Raw genomic sequence first — 22,173 nt, forward strand, 5'->3', positions numbered from 1 at the left:
ATCGACGGCTGTTCGAACCTCATCTTCTGGAAGGTGACTTCAACGTGCAAATGAGTTACAAGCCTTTACATCAAACTCCATAGATCCTCAAACCCCATAGTTCCTCGTGAGTGATTAATAAGTATCCACAACAGGCTTCTTCAGATCACAATAGGGTGTTGGAGCTATTTTTATATTATGTATATTAATTAGAAGATTATTATTAACACTAATAACGTTCACACATCAGAGCCTTGTGAGAAAATGACAAGGATTCAAAGGAAAAATAACAGTGTGATGACAACGAGCGGAACTGACCACTTTCCGTTGGTAAGGTACGATGTGTCATCAAATTACAACCTATACTGCAAATCTGCACAATCTATCCTGCAGAACGGTTTATCGTAAACTTGTGAAAACCGTACATTTTTGTAGAAGAGAAAATAGTCGTTTACTCCCGTCGCGACCACTGAAAATCGCGGGCAATCTCTAAATGGGTACAAAATCAGCCACTGACCTTCTAATAAGACACGTACCACGTTAGACTCAACTGATTTAAGGAAACAACGAAAGAGAGAGAGCTAAATTAATGGATGCTGCCTTTTGCAACTTCCTTTCTGGGCCACAGAAAATACTCTTCACTTCAAAGATGTAACCGTGTAAGTGCATTAAACCTACGGAACTATCGACAGAATTAATAATACGCACTGCCCGAAAGCACAAGAAATGAAAAACAGGATAAACTGCCCGTTCTAGTAAGAGCACGATGTAAAATTTCCCCTCTCGACATGTGAACACCGTAAAAAGCCACTCCCTCCAGTTAGCCCAGCAAACATTGTGAGCAGATAATTGCAAGACGTCCGCTCCAATCGAGATCCCGTTGAGTTGCACCCGCGCTTCGTTAAGGCAATTCGCACTGTGGGGCCCTGCTGCAGCCACTGGCAAAAACGCTCGGCGTGCTTCCTTTCATCGACCTTGAGCTTTACACCGCGCCCGCACAAAAGCGCGCTTGCGTTCAGACTGCTTTTTCTCTACCTTAAGAGTTCCCACAGGGCTACAACGAAGTGAAAGCAAACTAAACAATTTCGATGCGGTAACAGACTTTAAAAAAATATGACCGTAACAGCTACGCACACAGTTGTACAAATGTTAACGATTAGCTTATTAGCTTTCTTGTAACGGTATGCCACACCTTCAAACAGCAAGGTCACTGGCAAGAGGGGGAAATATACAACGCAGTATGAGGCGACTCATCTATTTCTTCCAGATTAGTTTCTGATGAGATAATTCACGGTTCTGTACGGCCATAACTTTGTGCAGAGGGCGTAATATTTCGGCAAACGTCCTCACGTGCCTTTATAACTGCTTGATTACCGCACTTGATGACGGGAATATGGTTGGCTGCTGAAATTCGTACCTATTGGACATTCAAATCCGGCAATATAAAACAGCGAATTATTTTATCAACGTATAAACTCAGCTGAAGCTCTAACATAATACCTGTTCTACCAACACTAACACCGATATCTGAATATTTACAACAATGAGGACTAATTGTGATTGCAGTTGGACCCACCCGTAGTACCGCCCCCCCCCTTTCTCTCTCTCTCTCTCTCTCTCTCTCTCTCTCTCTCTCTCTCTCTAATGGGGACGGTGGGGAGAGGGGGAGAGTCTAGAGGGCTACAGGTGAGAGGGAAACTGAGCAAGGTGACGGTGGAGTCGTCGTTAGTATTTATTAGTAACCTTCCCTTCTGGTTCTTTTAAGAATCGAACTTTCGTTCTCGAAAACCGCCCATTCGTGAGCATAAAATATGGGTCATAAACTGACGTCAACTATGTAGGCCTACAATTGCAACTGCCCTACGACCCTTCCTGAATACGGCAATGATCTACTTTTTTTTACAATCTCTAGGTACGCTTTGTTGCTACAGTCATATACGATAAACAGCTACAAGGGAAACAAGTTCTTACGCATATTCTTTGTAGAATGTTACAGTTATTTCATCTGGTCTGATACCTTTCCACTACTAGGCGATTGCTTTTCGACTCTGTAATCGGTTATCTCCATGTCTGCCATTCAGACGTTCTTACGATGACAATGGAGGGACTGTACTGCGATCTCCAGAGGTGCGACAGTTTCGAAAGACAGAAATACGGTTTTCGGCCTTCTCTCTGTTATCTTTCGCAGCCACCAACTGGTTCCGAGGTATGGCTTTGCAATATAATTATTTTGGAACGATGGATCACAACGCACGAAGCAGATGATGTACGAAAGCACATGAATTTGCATTGGTCAGAGAAGCATTTTACTGCCCTAGGCCAGGAAGGTACAATGACAAGTCCACAGAAAAGACGCCGTGGCAGATACGCAGGTGTCCAGGTGCCACCCGCCGAGCCGTGGTGTAGCACTTCTCAGCGCTCGCTGCGAGGCGTTGACAACGTCGCACAAACGGTTCGCGGCCTCTGACTGACAGCTGGCTGCGGGATCACTTACAGCCCGTCTCTTCAAGTTGCCTTCTCTCGCGCTCAAGCGCCTCACTTCATTTAACACACTCCGACCCCTTCCCCTGTGCCTTACGTGGCATCGACAACTACACACATGATTTTACTTGGGACAACTGTATTACTGTGAACACACTGTCTAGATCGACGAACGTTTCATCACTACTCGTTCCTTGTACTTTGTGTTGTACTCGTGTTGAATGGATGGATACATTTAGCCGTTCCATTAATCAGTTACGCATCGTCGCTACTGTCAATGTCTTTCATGGGTGTAAAGCCGAATTATTTTTTAAATTTTTTCTATTTAGATGATTTCCCCAGGTGCTATTGTGCGATGAGATGACCAACATCTAAAACTAACTATAGTAGCACCAAAGAACTTTCAATAATAATAATAATAATGAGCAATGTGAATGGTGTATGAATCCAACATAGCACCTTCGTACCTTGCGTCACTGGGGTGCAAATGTGCTCGGAATCTGGTTTCTCCGATTTCGCATTAACCAGTATGAACCGATGGAGGATTTGTATAAAAACAATGTACAGTGTATTACAAAACGATACTGACAAACTTCTAGGGGTTGCAGAGGGGTATTTTAAACAGACTGAGGATGGGAAGCCGTTTCCTGAAACGTCATCAATGATGCTATAGTGTCATAGTTATAAGCACCTGCGCCTGTCACCTCTTCGGCAGCAAGTATGACTTTTTATGTTGATGTTTCGTGGGCGAAACGCCTCGCAACGTTGTTTGTTATTCAATGAGCGTTACTGATTGGCACGAACGTCAATAGAGAAGATAAAGAGAGAGCTACTTTCTGCGCAGACAGGCCTTGTCCCCTACGAATACGATGGTCTGTTGCCGGTCACGGTTTTACAACTGCAGTTAATTTTTCTCCTGGAACCTTCTAAAAACTCTACGATACACAGGAGCAAAAAAAGCTGAAGACTGAAGCCCGTGACCGAAACAGTCGTCCACCAAGACATCAGCGTAACAAGAGACGTTCGTTGCTGAAAGGGTGACATCGGCAGGCGCCGAAGTCTGTAACGTGAACGTTCTGTAGCGTCGTTGGATGACGTTTCCGAACATCAATTCCTATCCGCAATTTCTTCAAGACAACTTGTACGACTCTCGAAGTTTGTCAGCTCTCTAACTACTGATTTCAAGGTCACTCAACAATTTCTTACGACATGGTTAGCAGACAACGCGCGTTTTTTTTTTTTATAAGACTGTAGTTTTGCAAACCAGTCTATCCTCCACATAGTGTTAAGTTCACTTCAAGAACAAAATAAGATGGCTGCAATTCAAACTAAAATTGAGCGCAGTGGCAAATACTGAACTTTGTTCTAATCCCAGCAGCTACTGCTCCGTTCCTCGAAAAATTACTGACACTGTGTGGGTGTGGGGGGACAAGGAGGGGGGGGAGGGGGTGCGTCAAGTATGGCCTCTGTTATTGCGTAACTGTTTCCTCCGAGATATCATATAAAAACAGGCTCGACAGACCACACCAACGTCAGCTTCTGTGCTGCATGTATGTACAAGCAACAGCGCGTGTACAGCCCTGGGAACAGCTACCTGCTGTACCCTCTTCCCTCATTTGCAACCTTTTTCATTCTCTTTTTGTACCCCACTGTGGTCTGAATCACTCGCATGGGACTCATCGCGCATGACACAATAAAAAGTGGGCCTCCGTCGGCGACCTTCCGTTGGGATCAATTTTTTTTCCCCTTCTAAGTAGCAGGGCTCCCCAGCACAAACCAGTCGCTCCGTTGCAACACATGGCAAGTCTATCACGCATATTAATTGCGTGTCACACTCACTCGTTGAAAGATGTCCTTACGATACGTAAAAGAGAACTAAGATTTTCCTGATTTTGAACGAGCTGAAATTGTGGCTTCACTGCATCGGCCACGGTGTTAAGGCGACATCATAGCCGCCTGTGTAAGATTCTTAGCAAATCAGCAAAAAAATGTTTTTGCGTGGTATGGGACATGCAGAAAGTAAGGTACCTACCGTAACCACGATCGAACATCGTTACTTTAAAGTAGTTAACTTCCATGCAGTATTTTTTAGGAGAGTCCCTTTATGCCCACCCAGATGGTGTAGCTGCAACATAAATAAATTACTTCACAAAAAATCTGTTACAGTTAAACGATATCCGATAATGAATATGACGGACATGTGGTACCCGAGATTTCACTCGCCTGCTCCTTGATGGCATGTAACAACCATGAGGCTACACCGCCCTCTTTATTTCAGTAGTAAAAACAGTTGTGCTCTAATGACAAGAGTTGCGGTGCTTTACCAATATCTCTGGTACTCTCTTCCAGTCATTCACTTACATGAAAATTAATGCGTTTAAATTGACGATTTTGGCGGCAGCAGTGTCACGATACTATTTTCTTTACAATTTCCGGACTTGGTTACTAAATTAGTAATGATCGCGATCTTCATGGACCTATGTTATAGGATATAAAACTGCAATAACACTAGAATGGTAAAATTGCACTGAAAACTGAGTATAGTAAAACACAATTTGAGAATACATGCAGCCTGTGCCCATCAACATGCGGTTTAATACGATGCTTCATTGGCAACAATACTACCAAATCTAATCCGAGAAAATGAGACCCTTGATTGAAATGTCTTAGCCGGAGCTATTTTAAACATCTGGGACAAGAAAATTCTATGCCGGATCTGGATTCGGGCGTGAACACTTTATCTTTCATAGGTATTTCGGAGTGAAACGGATTAGAGGCAAGCTAAGGTTTTGAGCCAGTAGGTGAAGATACAGGGAGGGTTCAGAGGCAAGAAAAACGCGCACGCAGAGTCCCACATTGGGTTGGAATTGCAGCTTGACTTTGTTTTACACGGTCCCAAATGTTAAAACCTTGATAACTCTTCTAGAATGCTACAGGAAAGAGACGAGATGAGACCTAGAATAACGAGGCTCCGAGAGCTTCGAAAACTGCAATTCAACAATAAATAGCCATTGTTCTGTACGACGCTGTTGGTCATGCTCTTTGGCTATCTGACGCTGATCAGTCAATGCTGACCAATAGTTCGCCGATCACACCACCACCGCTTCATTATAGTTACGGTATAAGAGTTCTACATCATGTTGACAAGGGGATTGGAAATAGACAATTTGAATTGGGCAAGAGAAATCAGCGCCAGTCCTGTTTTAAGAATCCATCCGCCATCTGCCAGAATCCGTATACGCAAAACCATTTAAAACCTAAATTCAGGTGGTCGCTATGAAGCTCTTAAACCTGATCCTTTCGACCACAAATAGCATTACTTCCTTGACAGTGTCATTTCGCTCGCTCGGTAAAAAGCACACAGATCCATTTCAAGGGCAATAGAAAGAGAGAAAAACAATGGCTACTATTGATCGTTCCGCAATGAATACGAAGTGACAGCTTAGCTGTCGGTTGGAACAAAAACCCTCACAAAATACAAAATGACGAGATTAGAAAGTTGGCATATACTCCAAATAAACCGATATGTACTGACTGGTGACTTGGAAGATATAACGCAGTTCCGCAGACTGCGAGCACAGAAGCGTAGAGCTTTCAGCGCGGCAGGAAGCTGAACCGGCCGTTCATCGCTGCCCTTGGCAGAGCGACTACGAGCAGTGATCGGTGAGCGACGCGACGCCTCGGCGTCCGGGTAACGAGAATTTGACAACAGCGCCGTGACTCACCGCGAAAAACGCGACCGCCGCCGACCTGCCGAGCTTGCGCCTCGCAGCGCGCGTTACACTGTCTGCTAAACAAGGGCCACATACTTACTCCATAAATAAGGAAGGTACTGTTGTATGAAGTATTAATCACCGATAGCCGTTAGAGCATTCAACTACAATATCCCGTTAAAAGGGGAGGCACGTGAGAAATTTTAATAGTAGTATGCGAATTTTTATTACATACAGAAGATGTGACAACGTATCTTCCCTGCACCTCTTCCTATTACGGGCATTCGTACCATCCGTGTTGTATTTATGTCGACGAACGATGTGGAAGACGCTTGGACTCGCATTCGGGAGTAGAGCTGTTCAAATCCTTGTCTGCCAATCTGGATTTATGTTACCGGCGATTTCTCTAAACCGCATACAATTAACGCCAGGTTGGATCCTTTTAAAGAACATAGCTGACATCCTTCCTCACTATGGACGTGTGCTTCGTATATAACGTCGACTGGAGTTCAACCAAAACTCCCTTTATGTGCATGTGAATTTGGTATCGAAACACATGTTGCGTATCAGTACATTTATCATTTATGTTGAGCATGAAGAATCAAAGGTTACAAGATTACGAAAGGATCCGGGGTTTCCATCATCAGACGTTAGTGTCGAAATTGCACGATACTTCCGCCAGACCGAGTTTACGTCATCTTGTTTTCTGATGAATTAGTGTTTTTTTTCCCGTAAAGCGTTTAATAATGATTTTGTCGACAGTTGCAGTATTTATATTAGCCGACTAGTTTCAACCTTTACAGGTCCATTTTCCAGCCTGGCCTACTAAGGCTGTTCTGACAGTGCCTGATCTCAATAATGTGATGGCTTCTCGATCTATCTCATCACCTGACGTGGTGGCGACATGATTCAAACATCGTACCTCCCCCCCCCCCCCCAAACTGAACACCCGTAAATCATTTCAACTTTGTCGGAAGTGACTGCCATTTCACAATGTTATTACACTGATGTTCCGGTTATTTCATTACGTAGCGCATGGGAAATTATTCCTCGACAAGTTATAAAGACAGGCGTTGGTAGTCCCCCGTCCCTACAAATGTGTGTTCACTATCGAGGGTGTGTTGCCATTGACGCAATGTTCTGGGTAATCGCCCGAGATATACTGCATGCGGTGGATCATCAAGACATTTATCACAAATGCTATGAGATAGGCTGATCTTTAATTCCTTCAAAACGACTTTTTGTAGCACGTATGGACAACATAAAAATGGTAAGAAATAAAACACTATTACCAAGTAAACCTATCCATTTAGCACCTCGTCAACTCAAACAGTGCTGGCTGCAAATTGCCTGCAAAGCTTTGGTGTGCTCTGAATTCAAACCCTGGCGAGGTGGCGCTGTTCTGGTTACCACTGGCTCGTACCCGGGAGCAGGGATGTTGAAAACCCAGTAGGATCAACTTCACTTACGTTGTCCTTCATTCGTTAAAAATTTTCCATTGAGATGTAGTACACCAAGGTACGGCAATTCTTCATGTACCTGTTCCTGTAAGATCAGTCGCTTCACGCAAGGTTTCCTAAACTGTGTTCCGCGGGAAGTAAGCGCTCCGGGAAAACCGACTAACAACATGGTGTTTTTTTCAAAATTTTGACACTTATTTACTGCTTTAAAATTTAATTACTTCTCTGCCAGTTATTATTGAAAACTGAAGTAATCTGTGAATGAAACAAGTATCTATCATTTTTTTAATTTTTTTAACCTTGGAAATAAACAAGGCGTTCCATAAAAGTACCAAGATTCTCCAAGTGTTCTGTCCGAGGAAAAGCTCGAGAACCCCTGCATGGAGGGCAGTAATACGTAGAGGAGTTCTGCGACTAGCCTTGGGCACCGTGATTATCCAGATGATGAAATATGCACCCCTACCCTCGGCCTCCCTTCCGTTCAACACAATAGTTTCTGAGCGGCTTGCAGTAGCTGTCGGTACCGGTATTATTGGGCGAGGTCCCCTATTGTAACATCACAATGTACGACAGCGAACTTCACCTTCCTAGATCCGTCTTGTAGCAAACATAATTGTGATTTCTCATAATAATACTAAAATAACAATTAACATGAATCCCAAGAAATCTCTGGAGGAAACGGATATACAGCCAGAAGACACAATTGGAAACATGTTCAAAACAGCTGTAATGAACAACGAGATTTTCACTCTGCAGCGGAGCGTGCGCTGATATGAAACTTCCTGGCAGATTAAAACTGTGTGCAGAACCGAGACTCGAACTCGGGACCTTTGCCTTTCGCGGGCAAGCTGTGAGGACGGGGCGTGAGTCGTGCTTGGGTAGCTCAGTTGGTAGAGCACTTGCTCGCGAAAGGCAAAGGTCCCGAGTTCGAGTCTCGGTCTGGCACACAGTTTTAATCTGCCAGGAAGTTTCAGCTGTAATGAAGTTTGGTACTGGTACTTTTCGAGACGAGAAACACACTGATGCCGGATGGTCAGATGAATTCCGTGCTAGAAAAAGTTCCTTAATGAGAAATGTCTGGCTTAAACAACACAAAAACGCAGTTTAGAAATGTTGTTTACTTATCGTGGTCTTTAGACGGTCGACAAGCGATGTAAATAAAATAAATAATAATGGCGTGTTTTCGTACCTCACAAGAGGTATTTGTGACATTACACCTCTGACTCACAAAGCAGAAACGTTTGTTACACTATGTAACCCCACGATGACTGTTGGCGCACAGGAGATTACGTTGGTTGATATATACCTATTTTCAAAATGATAGGAAACATGTTGCAGCGCTAACTGGGCCAGTCAGACGCCGTGGTTGGTGTGTGACGCTGCAGCAGCCGCAACGCCCTTGGCGAGCTGGTGCAGGCACAGCCTCCTCTTATACCTGCAGCGGCGCCGGGTCAGGGGAGCGGGCAGAACCAGTCCGGCGGCAGCGGCGGCGACCGTTGGCGGCCACAGCTGTCGCGTCGGTCCACGCCGCCTTTGTTGTCGTCACAGGCCTCCAGGCCCGCGGGCCAATTAGGAGGCGTAACGCGAGGCTCGCCTATTGTCCGCGCGCTCAAAAATTATACGCCGCCTTCCGGGCGACACAGTTCGCTGGCCACGGCTTCCGGGGTGCTAATTTAGAGGCGCCACGGCCCAACTTCCGCTTAACACGAGCCATCCTAGATCCTCAGACGACAGAAACTACTCGGCGGAATGGACACAACCCGATCAACTAATATTCACTACGCTCTGATAAATACTGGGTTATTCGCAGGTACCTCTCGGGTTTCAGAAGACAATAATGCCAAAAACAAAAAAGACATGCAGAAAATACAGCATTTCTCCCACTTACGTAATACGCGCCGAGGCGTAGTTGAAAAGCACTTGGGGCCATGCATGACAGAACATGAACTATAAAAGCGAGGTGCGTGCACTTTGTGTCCTCTATTCGAGCCCCTGACGAATGATTCCCGCAGGCGTTCAAACCTTCTTGCTGACGGTCCCGACCGGCTTGTTTTCTTCGCACCACATAAGCAGTCAGTCTCACTGTTTTTACCACCGATTGACTGTTTCGTATGTTACAGAGCACTTGATATTACGTATGAAGTGGCTCAATCGTTACAACTGACACATCTAACGAAATAAGGGACATAAAAACGCATCGCATCGCACCATTACACGCCACGTCGCGTATTAGGAATCAACTTCGGGAGATGCTAGAGTAGTAACACCACAATAGGCTACCGTAGACTATCATAAGTAAGCGTAGACTACTGTAGTTTTACTAGTAGCTTTTGCCAGTCAAGGTTGTACCCTGGTTGCGACAACGTTTGGTGAGTTGCATACCTCTAGGGCGTTACAAACAACGCTCTTTACGCATGCGTTTAGTGTCGCACTAGATTTATAGACACTGAGAAATGAAATATAAAAGGCCAGCTCACCTAAGGTTCATTTTTGTTCTGCACAATTATGCTATTAATTAAAAATTAACAATATTTATAGCAAAATTGAAACTGTCATTTTTTAATTCAAGTTTTATTAAAAAAACTGTTTTGTAACTTAAAACAGTGGGATGCTATAGTAAAAATAAAATAAAACAGTACAGACTTACCATAAAGCATTAGACAACTATTTCCTCAACAATACGGTATAATAAGAAACGGCAAACCAAAAAAACTGCAATTAGGGTCTTCGTTGTGACATTTCCGCAGGTACATATTGTGATGATAAAATTTTAGAAGACTTGTACGTGACAGCACTTCGTGCAACGGCCGACTGCTGTCGATAGATATAAATAAAATAATGTTAATGCCTGTAAATAGACGAGAAAGGTCGATATGGGTTGACTGCGCTGGAATCATATTCAACCGTCGAGGATTGAGGGTATGCGCATGGAGCGACTTTTGAAGGAACTATCACAAAAATCTAGGGGTGGATAAGGCAGTATCAAACGGAGATTTATGAGAAGAAACTTAGAATGTTATTTAGATTCAAATGACATCGCTTAAAACCGATATTTGATCAGCTCGCCGATTACTGGTCATCGTTTTTATGTTACACCACCAGAAGCGCATAGTAAAGAGCCGCGTGATTCCTTGTGATGGCACTGTTTAGTCTGAGTTGCGCTTTGCCAAAACTGTGGTTCGGTAGTTTTGGTACACTACATAAACCATGAATAGTAATTGCTTTGGTTACAAAAACGCAAAAAAGTTTGGCGATCAACAAATTTTTATTAATTATAAAATGCTATTTACATTCTGTAAGGATGTAAAATACAAAACTGACTAACACTGAACGCTGTGCGGTTCTAATTATATGCTGAACAAATAAACAAGCGTAGGTAACTAGTCGGTTTCCATTTTCTCCCTTACCCATTCATTCGTGTTTCTTTCCCTACCAATACTGTTGGTAATTTTACCATTAATTACGTCATTCATCCAGTGTACCAGAACTATCGAACCACAGTGTTGTCAGAGCGCCACTCTGACAAAACAAACCCGTGACAATGAATCGCGCGGCTCTTTACTGGCCGCTTTCTGGTAATGTAACTTGGTAAAAACAGTGAACAGTAATCGGCGATCTGATCAAACAATGGTTTTAAACTACGTGATTTGAATCTAAATAACATTCTAAGTTTCTTTTCATAAATCTTCGTTTGACGCTGCCTTATCCACTCCTAGCTTTATGTGATAATTCCTTAAAAATGGCTCCAGGAACATATCCTCAATCCTCGACGGTTGAATGTGATTCCAGTGTAGCAGCCTATCTCGACATTATCGTTTATTTACATTTATTAACATTATTTTACTTACATCTATCGACAGCTGTCGGCCGTTGCATACAGTGCTGATCACGTACAAGTACCCCAAAACTTTATTTTAACTGTGCGTAGCTACAGAAATATGGATTTCGCAGCAGATGATACGGATCTACCTTCGATCATGTGTGGCAATGGCTATTCTTTCTTTTAATCCAGCTGTCTTCTGTCGCTTCATTAAGCCAAACATAGTAAGGTTGTGAACTGCGCATTTAAAAATTCCCGATCACCAACTCAGAATACCAAGCAAGAGATTTTAAGGAAATGCAGCACAGTACAAAACAAGGAAAACCTATTTCTCAATGCCAGTACAGGGTGGAATATATTTGACCTTACGCAGTTGACAATCAGGGATATCCTGTGAAATATACGCATCTACAAGGGGGAGCCAATGTACTCTTTTTCGTGCCAAAATTGAATTCTTGCTTTAAATATATAAAACTCCAGTTTAGAATACTTGTGTCATACCTAAACAATTAGTATAACTAAAACTGGTGTAACTGCAAATAACGTTTACTGGCAGAAAAAGTGTTTATTAACTATACGAGCAAAACGACATGTCAAGTTAGTTGTGGCTTTTTATAGTACTTTGTGTATGCACTGAAAAAGAATAATCCAACAATTTTAATAGTGTTTCCCTTTTTCATTCCTGATATAATGACGGTTTCAGATGTGATCTTGCATTGATTTAGTGGCAACCAAGCAGCAGGAGATAAACTTCTTTGAAATTTGTGCAGAAGACGGGTTAGATTATTCTTATGAGCGAGGGATTTCGCAGTGGATGGTTTTATAGTCACCTAGCCTATGTTGCAGTTTTTATTGTTTTTCGTGCTTACTACGAAAAACTGGTGAGGAATTCCTCCTTTTGCAAGGTACCGTCTTGTAGTTTTGTTTTAACCCACATATGTTGCAGCACTTTATGAGCTGTCTTCAGCAGATTGTTTATTTCCTTTCTGAAAAATTGTTACATGTTAACCTGTTGCGTTGGTTATACTCAAAAGTACATTTGCATTGTTAACTGAACTTGCAAAAATTTATCAACTGAATTTATGATACATATCCGTTTCCAATACCTATTCCGTTCACAATTTTAAACTGCTCTATCAGAGGTAATAACGAATCCTAGGGATTTACGTTGTTTCCATGTTTATTGGCTGATCACCAAAGTACTAACTGGTTTAAGGATACACTTTGTATAAGACTGATTTGTGATTTGCGCAATGCCCATACGAAATTTGGTTCGTTATCTGACATGGTCATTGATATAAGAATTTTCAAACTGGAATAGACTTCTCCGTAGTTCATTTTTATCAAAGCAGACTTTCAATAGAAATGATCGAGCTTTTCTCGGTACTTTAAAAATTCTAAAAGAATGAGCTAATTACGTTTCAAGTAACCGCACTTTCATACAGAAATATTAACTGCTTAACGTAATACCACACACACTGCATGTAGCTTCATGAGTGTATGGTTTATACAGTGTGTTGATGCACAGTCGACATTTATAACGGTATTCAAAATCTTTACCAATTAACTGTTACACACCCTTGTCTGAATATCGACTCAGTATCAAGAAGACTAATATCACGCACGGTCTGTTTCGTCTAGCGATGAAAGGAGATTCATTTGCGAACACCGCATAAAATTTAATGAATTTTCGAATTCAAATATAAATCTGTTTCGGAATGAACGTTGTCTGTGAGGCAACGCTTTCTGTACTTTACAAGAATAAGCACATCACGTGTAACTTAAAACTGTCACGCGCATCTCTCTCACGATTTCTGAATCCTAAAAAAATGGGAATGGTGTCGTTCAGTTTGACTTTTCATTTATGTACGTAACAAATGGAACCTTAACCATTCCATACTCTGCACACGCTCTAGAGCTAGACACAGAAAACATTCTAAAGCAATTGTTTGGCACTGCCTTTTTGAAGTTACTCTTGTCTTTTCTAACTGCAATTAAATTATTTACGGTAGGAAGACAAGACTTCGCGTATTTTACGAGGGCATCCTATGTTGATTTAAATGTCCCGCTGTCAACTTGCTTACATTTCATAACTGCTGCAAAAATCTGCAGCTCATGCTGCGTTTGTTGTAAGCTCTGCCTTACATTAATGCTATTGCAGGAAGTGTATTCTCGATCACGAATGATTTATGAAAAGAATAGGTTTTGTGTCGAAACTGGTAAGGAAATAGTTATAACTACTATGCATTTTCAGGTTACTTCATGTGTTGATTTTTATAAACTTCCGTTAGAAAATATCAAACTCGTGAATGATATACATCATTCTGCAACATAAAACAAAAAACACTTTTCAGAAACTACCTACGGCGAAACTTCCTGGCCAACTATGATCGAAAAAAGTAACCTTTGTAAATAATAACCATTTTCTATCCTAGTCGGGACATCGTTTTTATTAATGCGATATATTGCATGTGACAACAATAAAACAAAATATTTACTCGACTGGTAATGGAAGGTATCTTGCCAGCTCTTTTTCTGTGCAAATTTTAAGAAAATGGGTCGATGATCTATGCATTTGTAGCATTAACCAAGTGGTTTAACATGAATCTACTATGTCGATATAGTATTAACAAAAATTTCCACAAAACGTAGATTTATTTCAAATTCTAATTTGAATACCATATTTTGATCTTGAAAATCTGTTCGCCGTAATTTCAGCTCTGCCTGAGCACAGATTGTTGTGGCCGGTATTTTTATTTTTATCCTTCCTCCTGCAGCCAATTTTTATATTCTGGCAAACTGAAGGTGATTCTAAAGAGAAGCATGGTGCAGCATTATGACTCAAAATGTATTAACAGCATTCTGTGGTGCAATGGTACCCAATTGTGTTGACGTATACTGCAAAACTATTTTCACCATATCATCAAAAGAAAGTTGAAGGATAAGTAAGGTGAACCATTAGATTCTCCAACTAGTAATGTTCTTAAATTATATTGTCGTTACTGATTCTCTCCCGGAAGTTGGGAACTAGGATATCATTATTCAGTAAGAATCGTCCCACATTGTTGCACAAATGTAGCCGCACTGCAATAAACCCAGAGTCAAATGCCAGGAGAGGAGAGAAATTGCTAGAACCTTTCCTTTGACAAAACGTAAAACTAAGGATCACCAACGGCTAACGACTGCGTGTTGAAGTGTTGGAATCGAGAGAATGACGTCTAACATCCTGACATAAGATAATCGAGCGAGTGCGATGCGAGCAAGAGAATCAGTTGGCCATGGTTTTCCGCGGTTACATAATAAAGACGCAGAACCCCAGCGCGCAGCCTCACCTCCAGCCGCCCTACATACGCAGTTGCCATATCGCGGCGGTCAGTACGGTTACAGCAGTAACAAGAAAAAAAAATTTTTTTTTCACCGGTACAATCTACACGGCTGGAATTCAGCATGGAATTTTTTTTTATTTATAAATTTAATGCGTAATTTTACACAAATTTCTGCAGTATTCCTTGCGTCCGTTTTATGTCACATAAATCGGAACGTTCTCCCGAGAGATTGTGACTGTCACTGCCTGCTGAATTCTACAGACACATTTAACAATCTGTGGTACGTGGTGAAAGTTCCCCAGCACTTGTAAATACGAAAAAATCTAACGGTACTTCTAAAATCCGCACAATCAGTTATGCGCGCAGACTTCCGTTCTGATTGTGCTTTCAACTCAAATCCAGAAGTCGCGTTCACTGTCGTATAGGTAACTAGATTTTTCAGTTTGTAAATTCTCTTCTATTACTAAATGTCACTCTGCCAGAATCACAACTGTTTCGCATTACAGAACGCGTTGTAATTTATTTCGACTGCTGCGGAAATTATTTTAATAGTCACCAAATACGAAAACGGTATTATAAGTTAAATGGCTGGATACTTTAAACTCTTAGAGTAATGAATGCTTTACTAAGAAACCCATCTTCGGTCCTGTTTTGCTTACATGTGAAGGATGCTTCAAGAAAATATCGCCGATGGATAGAATGTTGAATATAATGTATCGCTACAAATTACTTTCCATAGTTTAAATAATAAATCGCTGTCAATTGCAATGCACCGTTGCAGATAATTGAGTCAGGAATCTCTCTCCAAATATTTGTGGATTTGGGTTTGAAACACATGGCATCACTAAAAATGTACATGTGACAATGGAACATAAGAGGAATACAAAGAGACATCTAATCCAGAAACCCTTTGCATCAGCGTGTTTTGTTTCTAAGCAGATACGACCGAACAAGACAACGGGGCCGCGGCAACGGCGGGTAACGACCGCAGCGGAGGCAGCCATAGCGGTCGCCGGCCGTGGGAGTCGGACCGAGCCGTGCCGAGCCGGCCGCAACGGCCCTGCTCAGGCGACGCGAATTATTGATACCCGACCGCCGCGTTTACGGAGCTCTTGTCCCTGTGACGATTTCACAACGCGGGCGGATAATTCTCAAAACACGCGTAAGGTGTGGATGTTGTAAAATAAATGTTGCTTCAAATATTGTCAAGATACATAAGGCGAATAAAAGCTACGCTTTTACCCGTCGTTCGTGTGGTATTAGCGCCGCAGAAAATTTTTGTCCGTGAAATGATGGAAGAAAAAGTCTGCGCGGTGGTACTCGGGGAGAGAAAACACTTAACTACTACTAATGAAAAGTATTTTGCACCGTGTAAGGAATTCCTACTTCCTTACAGGTATTACACACGGTGTGTTCTATTTGCAGGAGATAACGCATTCTTACAACACCGGTTATTTCAATGTTATATGATATATAAAGCAAATTAAAATTTTCCGTTGTGCCAGAGGGTGTAATAAGCTTTTATTGTAGATGGCCAAACTGAGTAATTTCATGTTTATCTGTATTGTACATGAGTTTCTATTTGTTCTAAATTACAAACACAAATGCTACGGGAGCTGACCACTTTGTGATGGTAGTTTAATGGTTCACGTGTGCGGAAGAATTGTGGCATTCACCTATGAAATCAAGTTTTTAGAATACCAAAATTAGGTACTATGAGCTGTGTACGTCGCACCCATTGTTAAATACCCCGGCGATATCATTTAGACACTTTACTATCCTCCGCCAGTAAAGAAATAAGAATTTAGAGGCATCACAGCCTGCCATGTAAACGGTTTCACTTCAGGCATTGGTACATAGTACTAAAATGTGCTGGATAGTACGGAACGCCTCTGCACGACCATCAAAATCATCGCTATGAGGTGGGGGTCTGTTGCAGTTTGGCGCGCTTTCGTCTGTTCCCTCCCACTCCCCACTCCTTGGACCCGCGGGGCACGCCCTAGCACGTGGTCCGCAAAGATAACGTCTGCACCAACTCTGATAACACATTGGCCTAAACTGTTTTTAAATACCACTACCAAATTCTGGTTTCATGACTCAATTATTTGAAATGCAGAGGTACGGATGAAACAAAAGCACCACGAAATTATTGGCCTCACCCAACAAGCGCACAAATCTGCCACACAACAAATTTATCGAACGGAATATACAAATTATCTCTCACTATGTAGAACATTATCCTTAATTTAAGCATCAAACATATCTTAAAATAAACAGAACAAATAGAATAAAACTACATACACATTGTTTAAAAGTAATTCTGAAGCCTTACCTTTGGTTCTGGACTTGGTGCCCTGCGCTGCTTGGGAGGCGATCCATCAGCATAACGTTTTGGAATTCCACCAGGACCGTACGTAGCAGGCCGAAATAATCTGCCATCCTGCGAAAGAAGTCCCCGAGCCACGGCACGCTTCAATGAAATGCGCAATAACGCACGGAAGTCTACATCATCAGACGTAATGTTAACGGCATGAGACTGGCGAATGTACTTTTCAATGCTTTTAAGCGTAGAGCCCTCTCTTTCATTTAATTCTCTCGTTGCTTTTACCACTACTTTCGTTAAATCTGTTCCTTTGGTAACAAGCAGCTGCCTGTTCTGCACTCCGCCAGGATCTTTGTACGAACTCTGGCCCTTGTTAAAAACTTTTAACACTGTACCCTCCTTAACTGCGAGCTCTAAATTTTCGGCAATAACTTCCTCCGGATAACTATGATGCTGCCTAATTGCATGGGAAATTCTCTCTACCGACGGCCTTTGTTTCTGGCTACGGATCTTTCGGATTGCCTCCAAGATCCAATTGGCCCACGTCGCCTGCGATACCGCCTCGTTATCCTTCATCATGAGGGTTTATAAAACGAAAGTAATACACTCTCACTCTGAAATAAACTCAGGTCTAGCCTGTAACACACGAAACGTATGAGCACTTCACACAGTCACATTCTTCTGAAACTTTGGCGACGGCACCCGGCGGGATATAGAAAACAGCGTCCCGCCTTTGGCCTCACCTTCTTCGGATATACACATTTAACGAAAGAATTCTGCATGCATCTGAAACAAAAACGAAATACGTAAATACGGATTAGTTGTTACGGGGGCATTAAAAAGCAAATACTACGAAAACAATATGAAAGACAATCTGTTCTTGTTAAAAAATTCATACAAAACTCAAAATGAATAAATATGTTACTCAGAAACTTGCATTATTAAATAACAAATTAATAAGCTGCACTATTCGATGACATGAGGTCTATATGTACAACGACAGTGGTACTAAACAACGAAATTAAGCACAAATATATCCCGAATATTAAACAGTCACGAGCGCCACGATGCACGTAATGCGCGGACGACTGTTTCTACTTGAATGACGAGAGCGCGTCAGAACAAATCGAAATGCCTGCGCCTGAAATGCACTCAATCCACGGAGTGAAACGTTGCCAAGAAAACACTTTTCTCAACACATTTTTACGTAAATACACGACGATTTCAAACAATAAAAAATGCACAACATGATGCGCTAGTATTCTGAGAACATTTTCATAAGGTCAGGTAAAATATTTCTAGTACATAATGCCGCCACTTCGGAATTAAAAGCGAACGTGTTCCGTTCCCAGTGATCCGATCCCGTCGGGCAGCCATCTTGGGCGGTTTTACCGATTTTATATTCCAGCAATTTCACTCTGTTTAAAGCACACTAGCCTCCACCACTGGAACGACAAGCTATTAAAAACTTCAGACTAAATTATTCACACCCTACCTAGAGATGACGATACTTCCCCGCTGCAAAAATGCTCATCAAAGTTCCATATAAACATTGTCTACCTATTAGTTCACAAGTAGTGCACAGGCTTGCGCGGAAAAAAAATTCCTACTCAATTCCTCGTGAGAAACAGGTCAAGTGAAACTTACCTTAAGTTTACGGCAGTTACATTCGTGAAAAGAAATCCTAAACAATCCACAGTCACTATACACACGGCAGAAATTACGTCCTGTGGTGAAAACACAACTTCACGCAATCAACAAAGGTTTACACTACAGGCAAGATGGCTGCCGTGCATTCATGCTATAACGTAGGCTGTGAGATTATACGAGAATCTGTAGTTCAATCCTCAAGTTTGGTATGTCAACAAGGATGTATGGCACATCTTTAACGCTATTGTCTGACACCTTACAAGCACTCAGCAGTCATTTTTATCAGATTGAAAGACATTATAGCAAATAAGAGAACCTCCTTATGATCAAAAGGATGCTATACTGCTGTGAAAGGTTCGTTTGGCGGCTGCATGTAATGCGAAAATAAATACATTACAGTTAATTTGGTTGGCTTTTACTGTTTCATCACTTTAATCACTGGAAATGTCGGTTATTAGTTCATGGTGGCTAATTATCAAGTGTGTACATTAAATAAAGGTGTTATTCAAGATTATTATTATCGTTAATCCTATCACTGAGTAAAAACGGTGGGTGTTAACATAATTAAAATAACTTGCAAAACTGTTGAATTCTGTCACAATTTGCACAGGATTGCTGTATATGTCTTAAAGAATATGTTATTATAAGTGGGTGCTACGGCGAAATAATTTATAGTAGCGGTACCTGAAACTACGAAAAAATATTCTAATTCCACAAGAGCAGAAAAAAAGAATGAGCGCTCACTGAAGATAGTCGCGGCCAATTTTGGCGGCATTATAACCTATAAAACGCACGACACACAGACACCCGAGTGTGAACTGACCCATTCATGTAATACTCACTAGTCACAGACCTCGTGCTGCCATCTCTTATCGTACCTCTGAAGCGGCGCCGATAGCTAAACCTCGAGAGAAGTATAGCTGCCGGAAAGCACATTGAAAACGTTTTCTTGCAACTTAGTGCGCTTTTCGACGTGGTTGCTTAGTATCGTCGTGAAACTACTTACTAACGTACGAAGAGGCTATATTACTCAGGTACACGGTGAATTTTAATGTCAACTGGTATGCGTTCGGTGCTAAATCAATCTCAAAATGGATTACTCGGAGCTAACGTTCATAAATGTAGCGAAAAATCACGTATAATATGTTATGAACTTGCTGTAAAATTTTTAGTGCTGTCAGAAGGGGGTCAGGTTAAATGAAAACCATTGTGGTGTGATCTTCGGCATTGCTTCATATGGAAAGAAAATCAAAAGTTTAATACCGAAAAAAGTTTGTCAGAAGTGGGATTCGAACCCACGCCCACAGAAGTGGACTGCGACCTGAACGCAGCGCCTTAGACCACTCGGCCATCCTGACGTACCGTGGAGTTATCTAGTTAATTGTATAAAGATGAACTATCATGAATCTTTCACATTGTTGTAAATATTTAAAACACAGTAATTCAACAACGGACTCAGGATCAAGCGTTTTATCTAAAAAGCAACATTTGTTTTTTAATTCCTGGACACATCGCTTCCACATTATATTTCTACCCGAGAACAAACCCTTTTTTACAATGGGGCTTCACAATTCTTTTTTAAAAAATTCTAGTTAGTATCAAAATAACATTATTACTATTTGGAACCTAAAATCAATTTAATAAACATACGACACTCTGTCAACATCGACCATTGTTACTCATTCTATTTTTCTTCGTTATTATACAGCTACTACCATTTATGGTTTACAGTCAGCATGTTACGAACGCTTGTTAGGAGTTGTTGAACACATATCACAGGTTATGAAAGAAAACTTCGATGGTGTGGATAAAAGCATCATTGACCATTAATTCAGATTTTCATTGTCAGAAAACATCTCTTTGTTGACGAAAACAGAGGAAAGAGTTTAACGTCTCATCGATTACGAGGTTATTAATTACGGAGCAGAAGATCGAATTTGGAGACGAAGGAGAAGGAATAGGCCGCGTCTATTTCAAACGAACATGGAAATGGTATTACACAATTAAGAGAACCCAGAGGAAACCTACGGTTGGCCGAGACGGGGATTAGAACCCCAGTCCTCCGGAAATGAGTCCGCTGCTTAATCTCTGAACCATCTGGCAATGGGGTGCACAGACTTGCACTTTACGCACCATATAAAGTGGAAATTATGTGAATGTTCGGAATGCTGATAAACAACATGTTGTTGTTGTGGTCTTCAGCCCTGAGACTGGTTTAATGCAGCTCTCCATGCTACTCTATCCTGTGCAAGCCTCTTCATCTCCCAGTACCTACTGCAGCCTACATCCTTATGAATCTGCTTAGTGTATTCATCTCTTGGTCTCCCTCTACGATTTTTACCCTCCACGCTGTCCTCCAGTACTAAATTGGTGATCCCTTGATGCCTCAGAACATGTCCTACCAACCGATCCCTTCTTCTAGTCAAGTTGTGCCACAAACTAATTTTGCAGAAATCATACAGGATGATTGGAAATTCCCCCTACGTCATGCTGAGAACAGTGAGTGGGAATGATGGATATTGAATTTTACGGTGGTAGAGTCACTGACAGTTATATACCGGTTAATTGGGGTTTCTGAAATATATGGAACAATGCAGCAATAAGTTCACACTTACACTCACATTCGCCGTCGATCATCCTTCTGTCACAGATTATCTGAAAAAAAAAGATACTGCACATATCGCTTAGTATGTTGTTATTCGCCGCGCGGAGTGGCCGCGCGATTAGAGGCGTCATGTCACTACGCGGCCCCTCCCGCCGGAGGTTCGAGTCCTTCCACGGGCATGGGTGTGTGTGTTCTTAGCATAGGTTAGTTTAAGTAGTGTGTAAGTCTAAGGACCGATGACCTAAGCAGTTTGGTCCCTTAGAAATTCCCACACATTTGAACATGTTGTTATTGTTGTGATCTTCAGTCCAAAAACAGGTTTGATGCAGCTTTCCATGCAACTGTATCCTTGCCAGCCTTTTCATCTCCGAGTAACTACTACAACCTACATCCTTCCGAATCTGCTTCTTGTATTTTTCTCTCGGTCTCCCTCTACGATTTGTATCTCCCACGCTTCCCTCCAGTGCTAAATTGTTGAACCTTTGATGCTTCAGAATGTAGCTTACCAACTGATCCCTTCTTCTAGTCAGGCTCCTACCACAAATTTCTCTTCTCCCCAATTCTATTTGTTACCTCCTCGTTAATTACATGATCTACCGATCTAATCTTCACCTTTCTTCTGTAGCAACACATTTCGAAAGCTTCTGTTCTCTTCTTGTCTAAACTATTTATCGTCCATGTTTCACTTCCATACATGGTTACACTCCATACAAATACTTCCACAGAGGAATTCCTAACACTTAAATCTATTCTCGATCTTAACAAATTTCTCTTGCCCTTTCCAGTCTACATTTTATATCCTCCCTCCTTCGACCA

At 41.8% G+C, this 22,173-nt stretch overlaps 1 protein-coding gene and 1 non-coding gene across 2 annotated transcripts in view; both read right to left on the reverse strand.

Annotated features, from left to right (window-relative positions):
• LOC126237392 (histone acetyltransferase KAT6A-like) overlaps nt 1–18,872 on the reverse strand; it is a 295,463-nt gene extending 276,591 nt beyond the window's left edge. The window contains exons 1-2 of the mRNA XM_049947479.1: nt 18,750–18,872; nt 17,112–17,888 (exon numbers count right to left, since the gene is read on the reverse strand). Coding sequence (XP_049803436.1) covers nt 17,112–17,681 — 570 coding nt within the window. The 5' untranslated portion in view covers nt 17,682–17,888; nt 18,750–18,872. The remainder of the gene's footprint in view (nt 1–17,111; nt 17,889–18,749) is intronic.
• Nucleotides 18,873–20,026: 1,154 nt separating this feature from the next.
• On the reverse strand, nt 20,027–20,110 carry Trnal-cag (transfer RNA leucine (anticodon CAG)). The gene has a single exon. It is a non-coding gene; the product is annotated as a tRNA-Leu (tRNA).
• Between the last annotated feature and the right edge of the window lie 2,063 nt (nt 20,111–22,173).

The sequence above is a fragment of the Schistocerca nitens genome, chromosome 2 (assembly GCF_023898315.1).
Source record: "Schistocerca nitens isolate TAMUIC-IGC-003100 chromosome 2, iqSchNite1.1, whole genome shotgun sequence".
In the NCBI taxonomy this organism is placed as follows: domain Eukaryota; kingdom Metazoa; phylum Arthropoda; class Insecta; order Orthoptera; family Acrididae; genus Schistocerca; species Schistocerca nitens.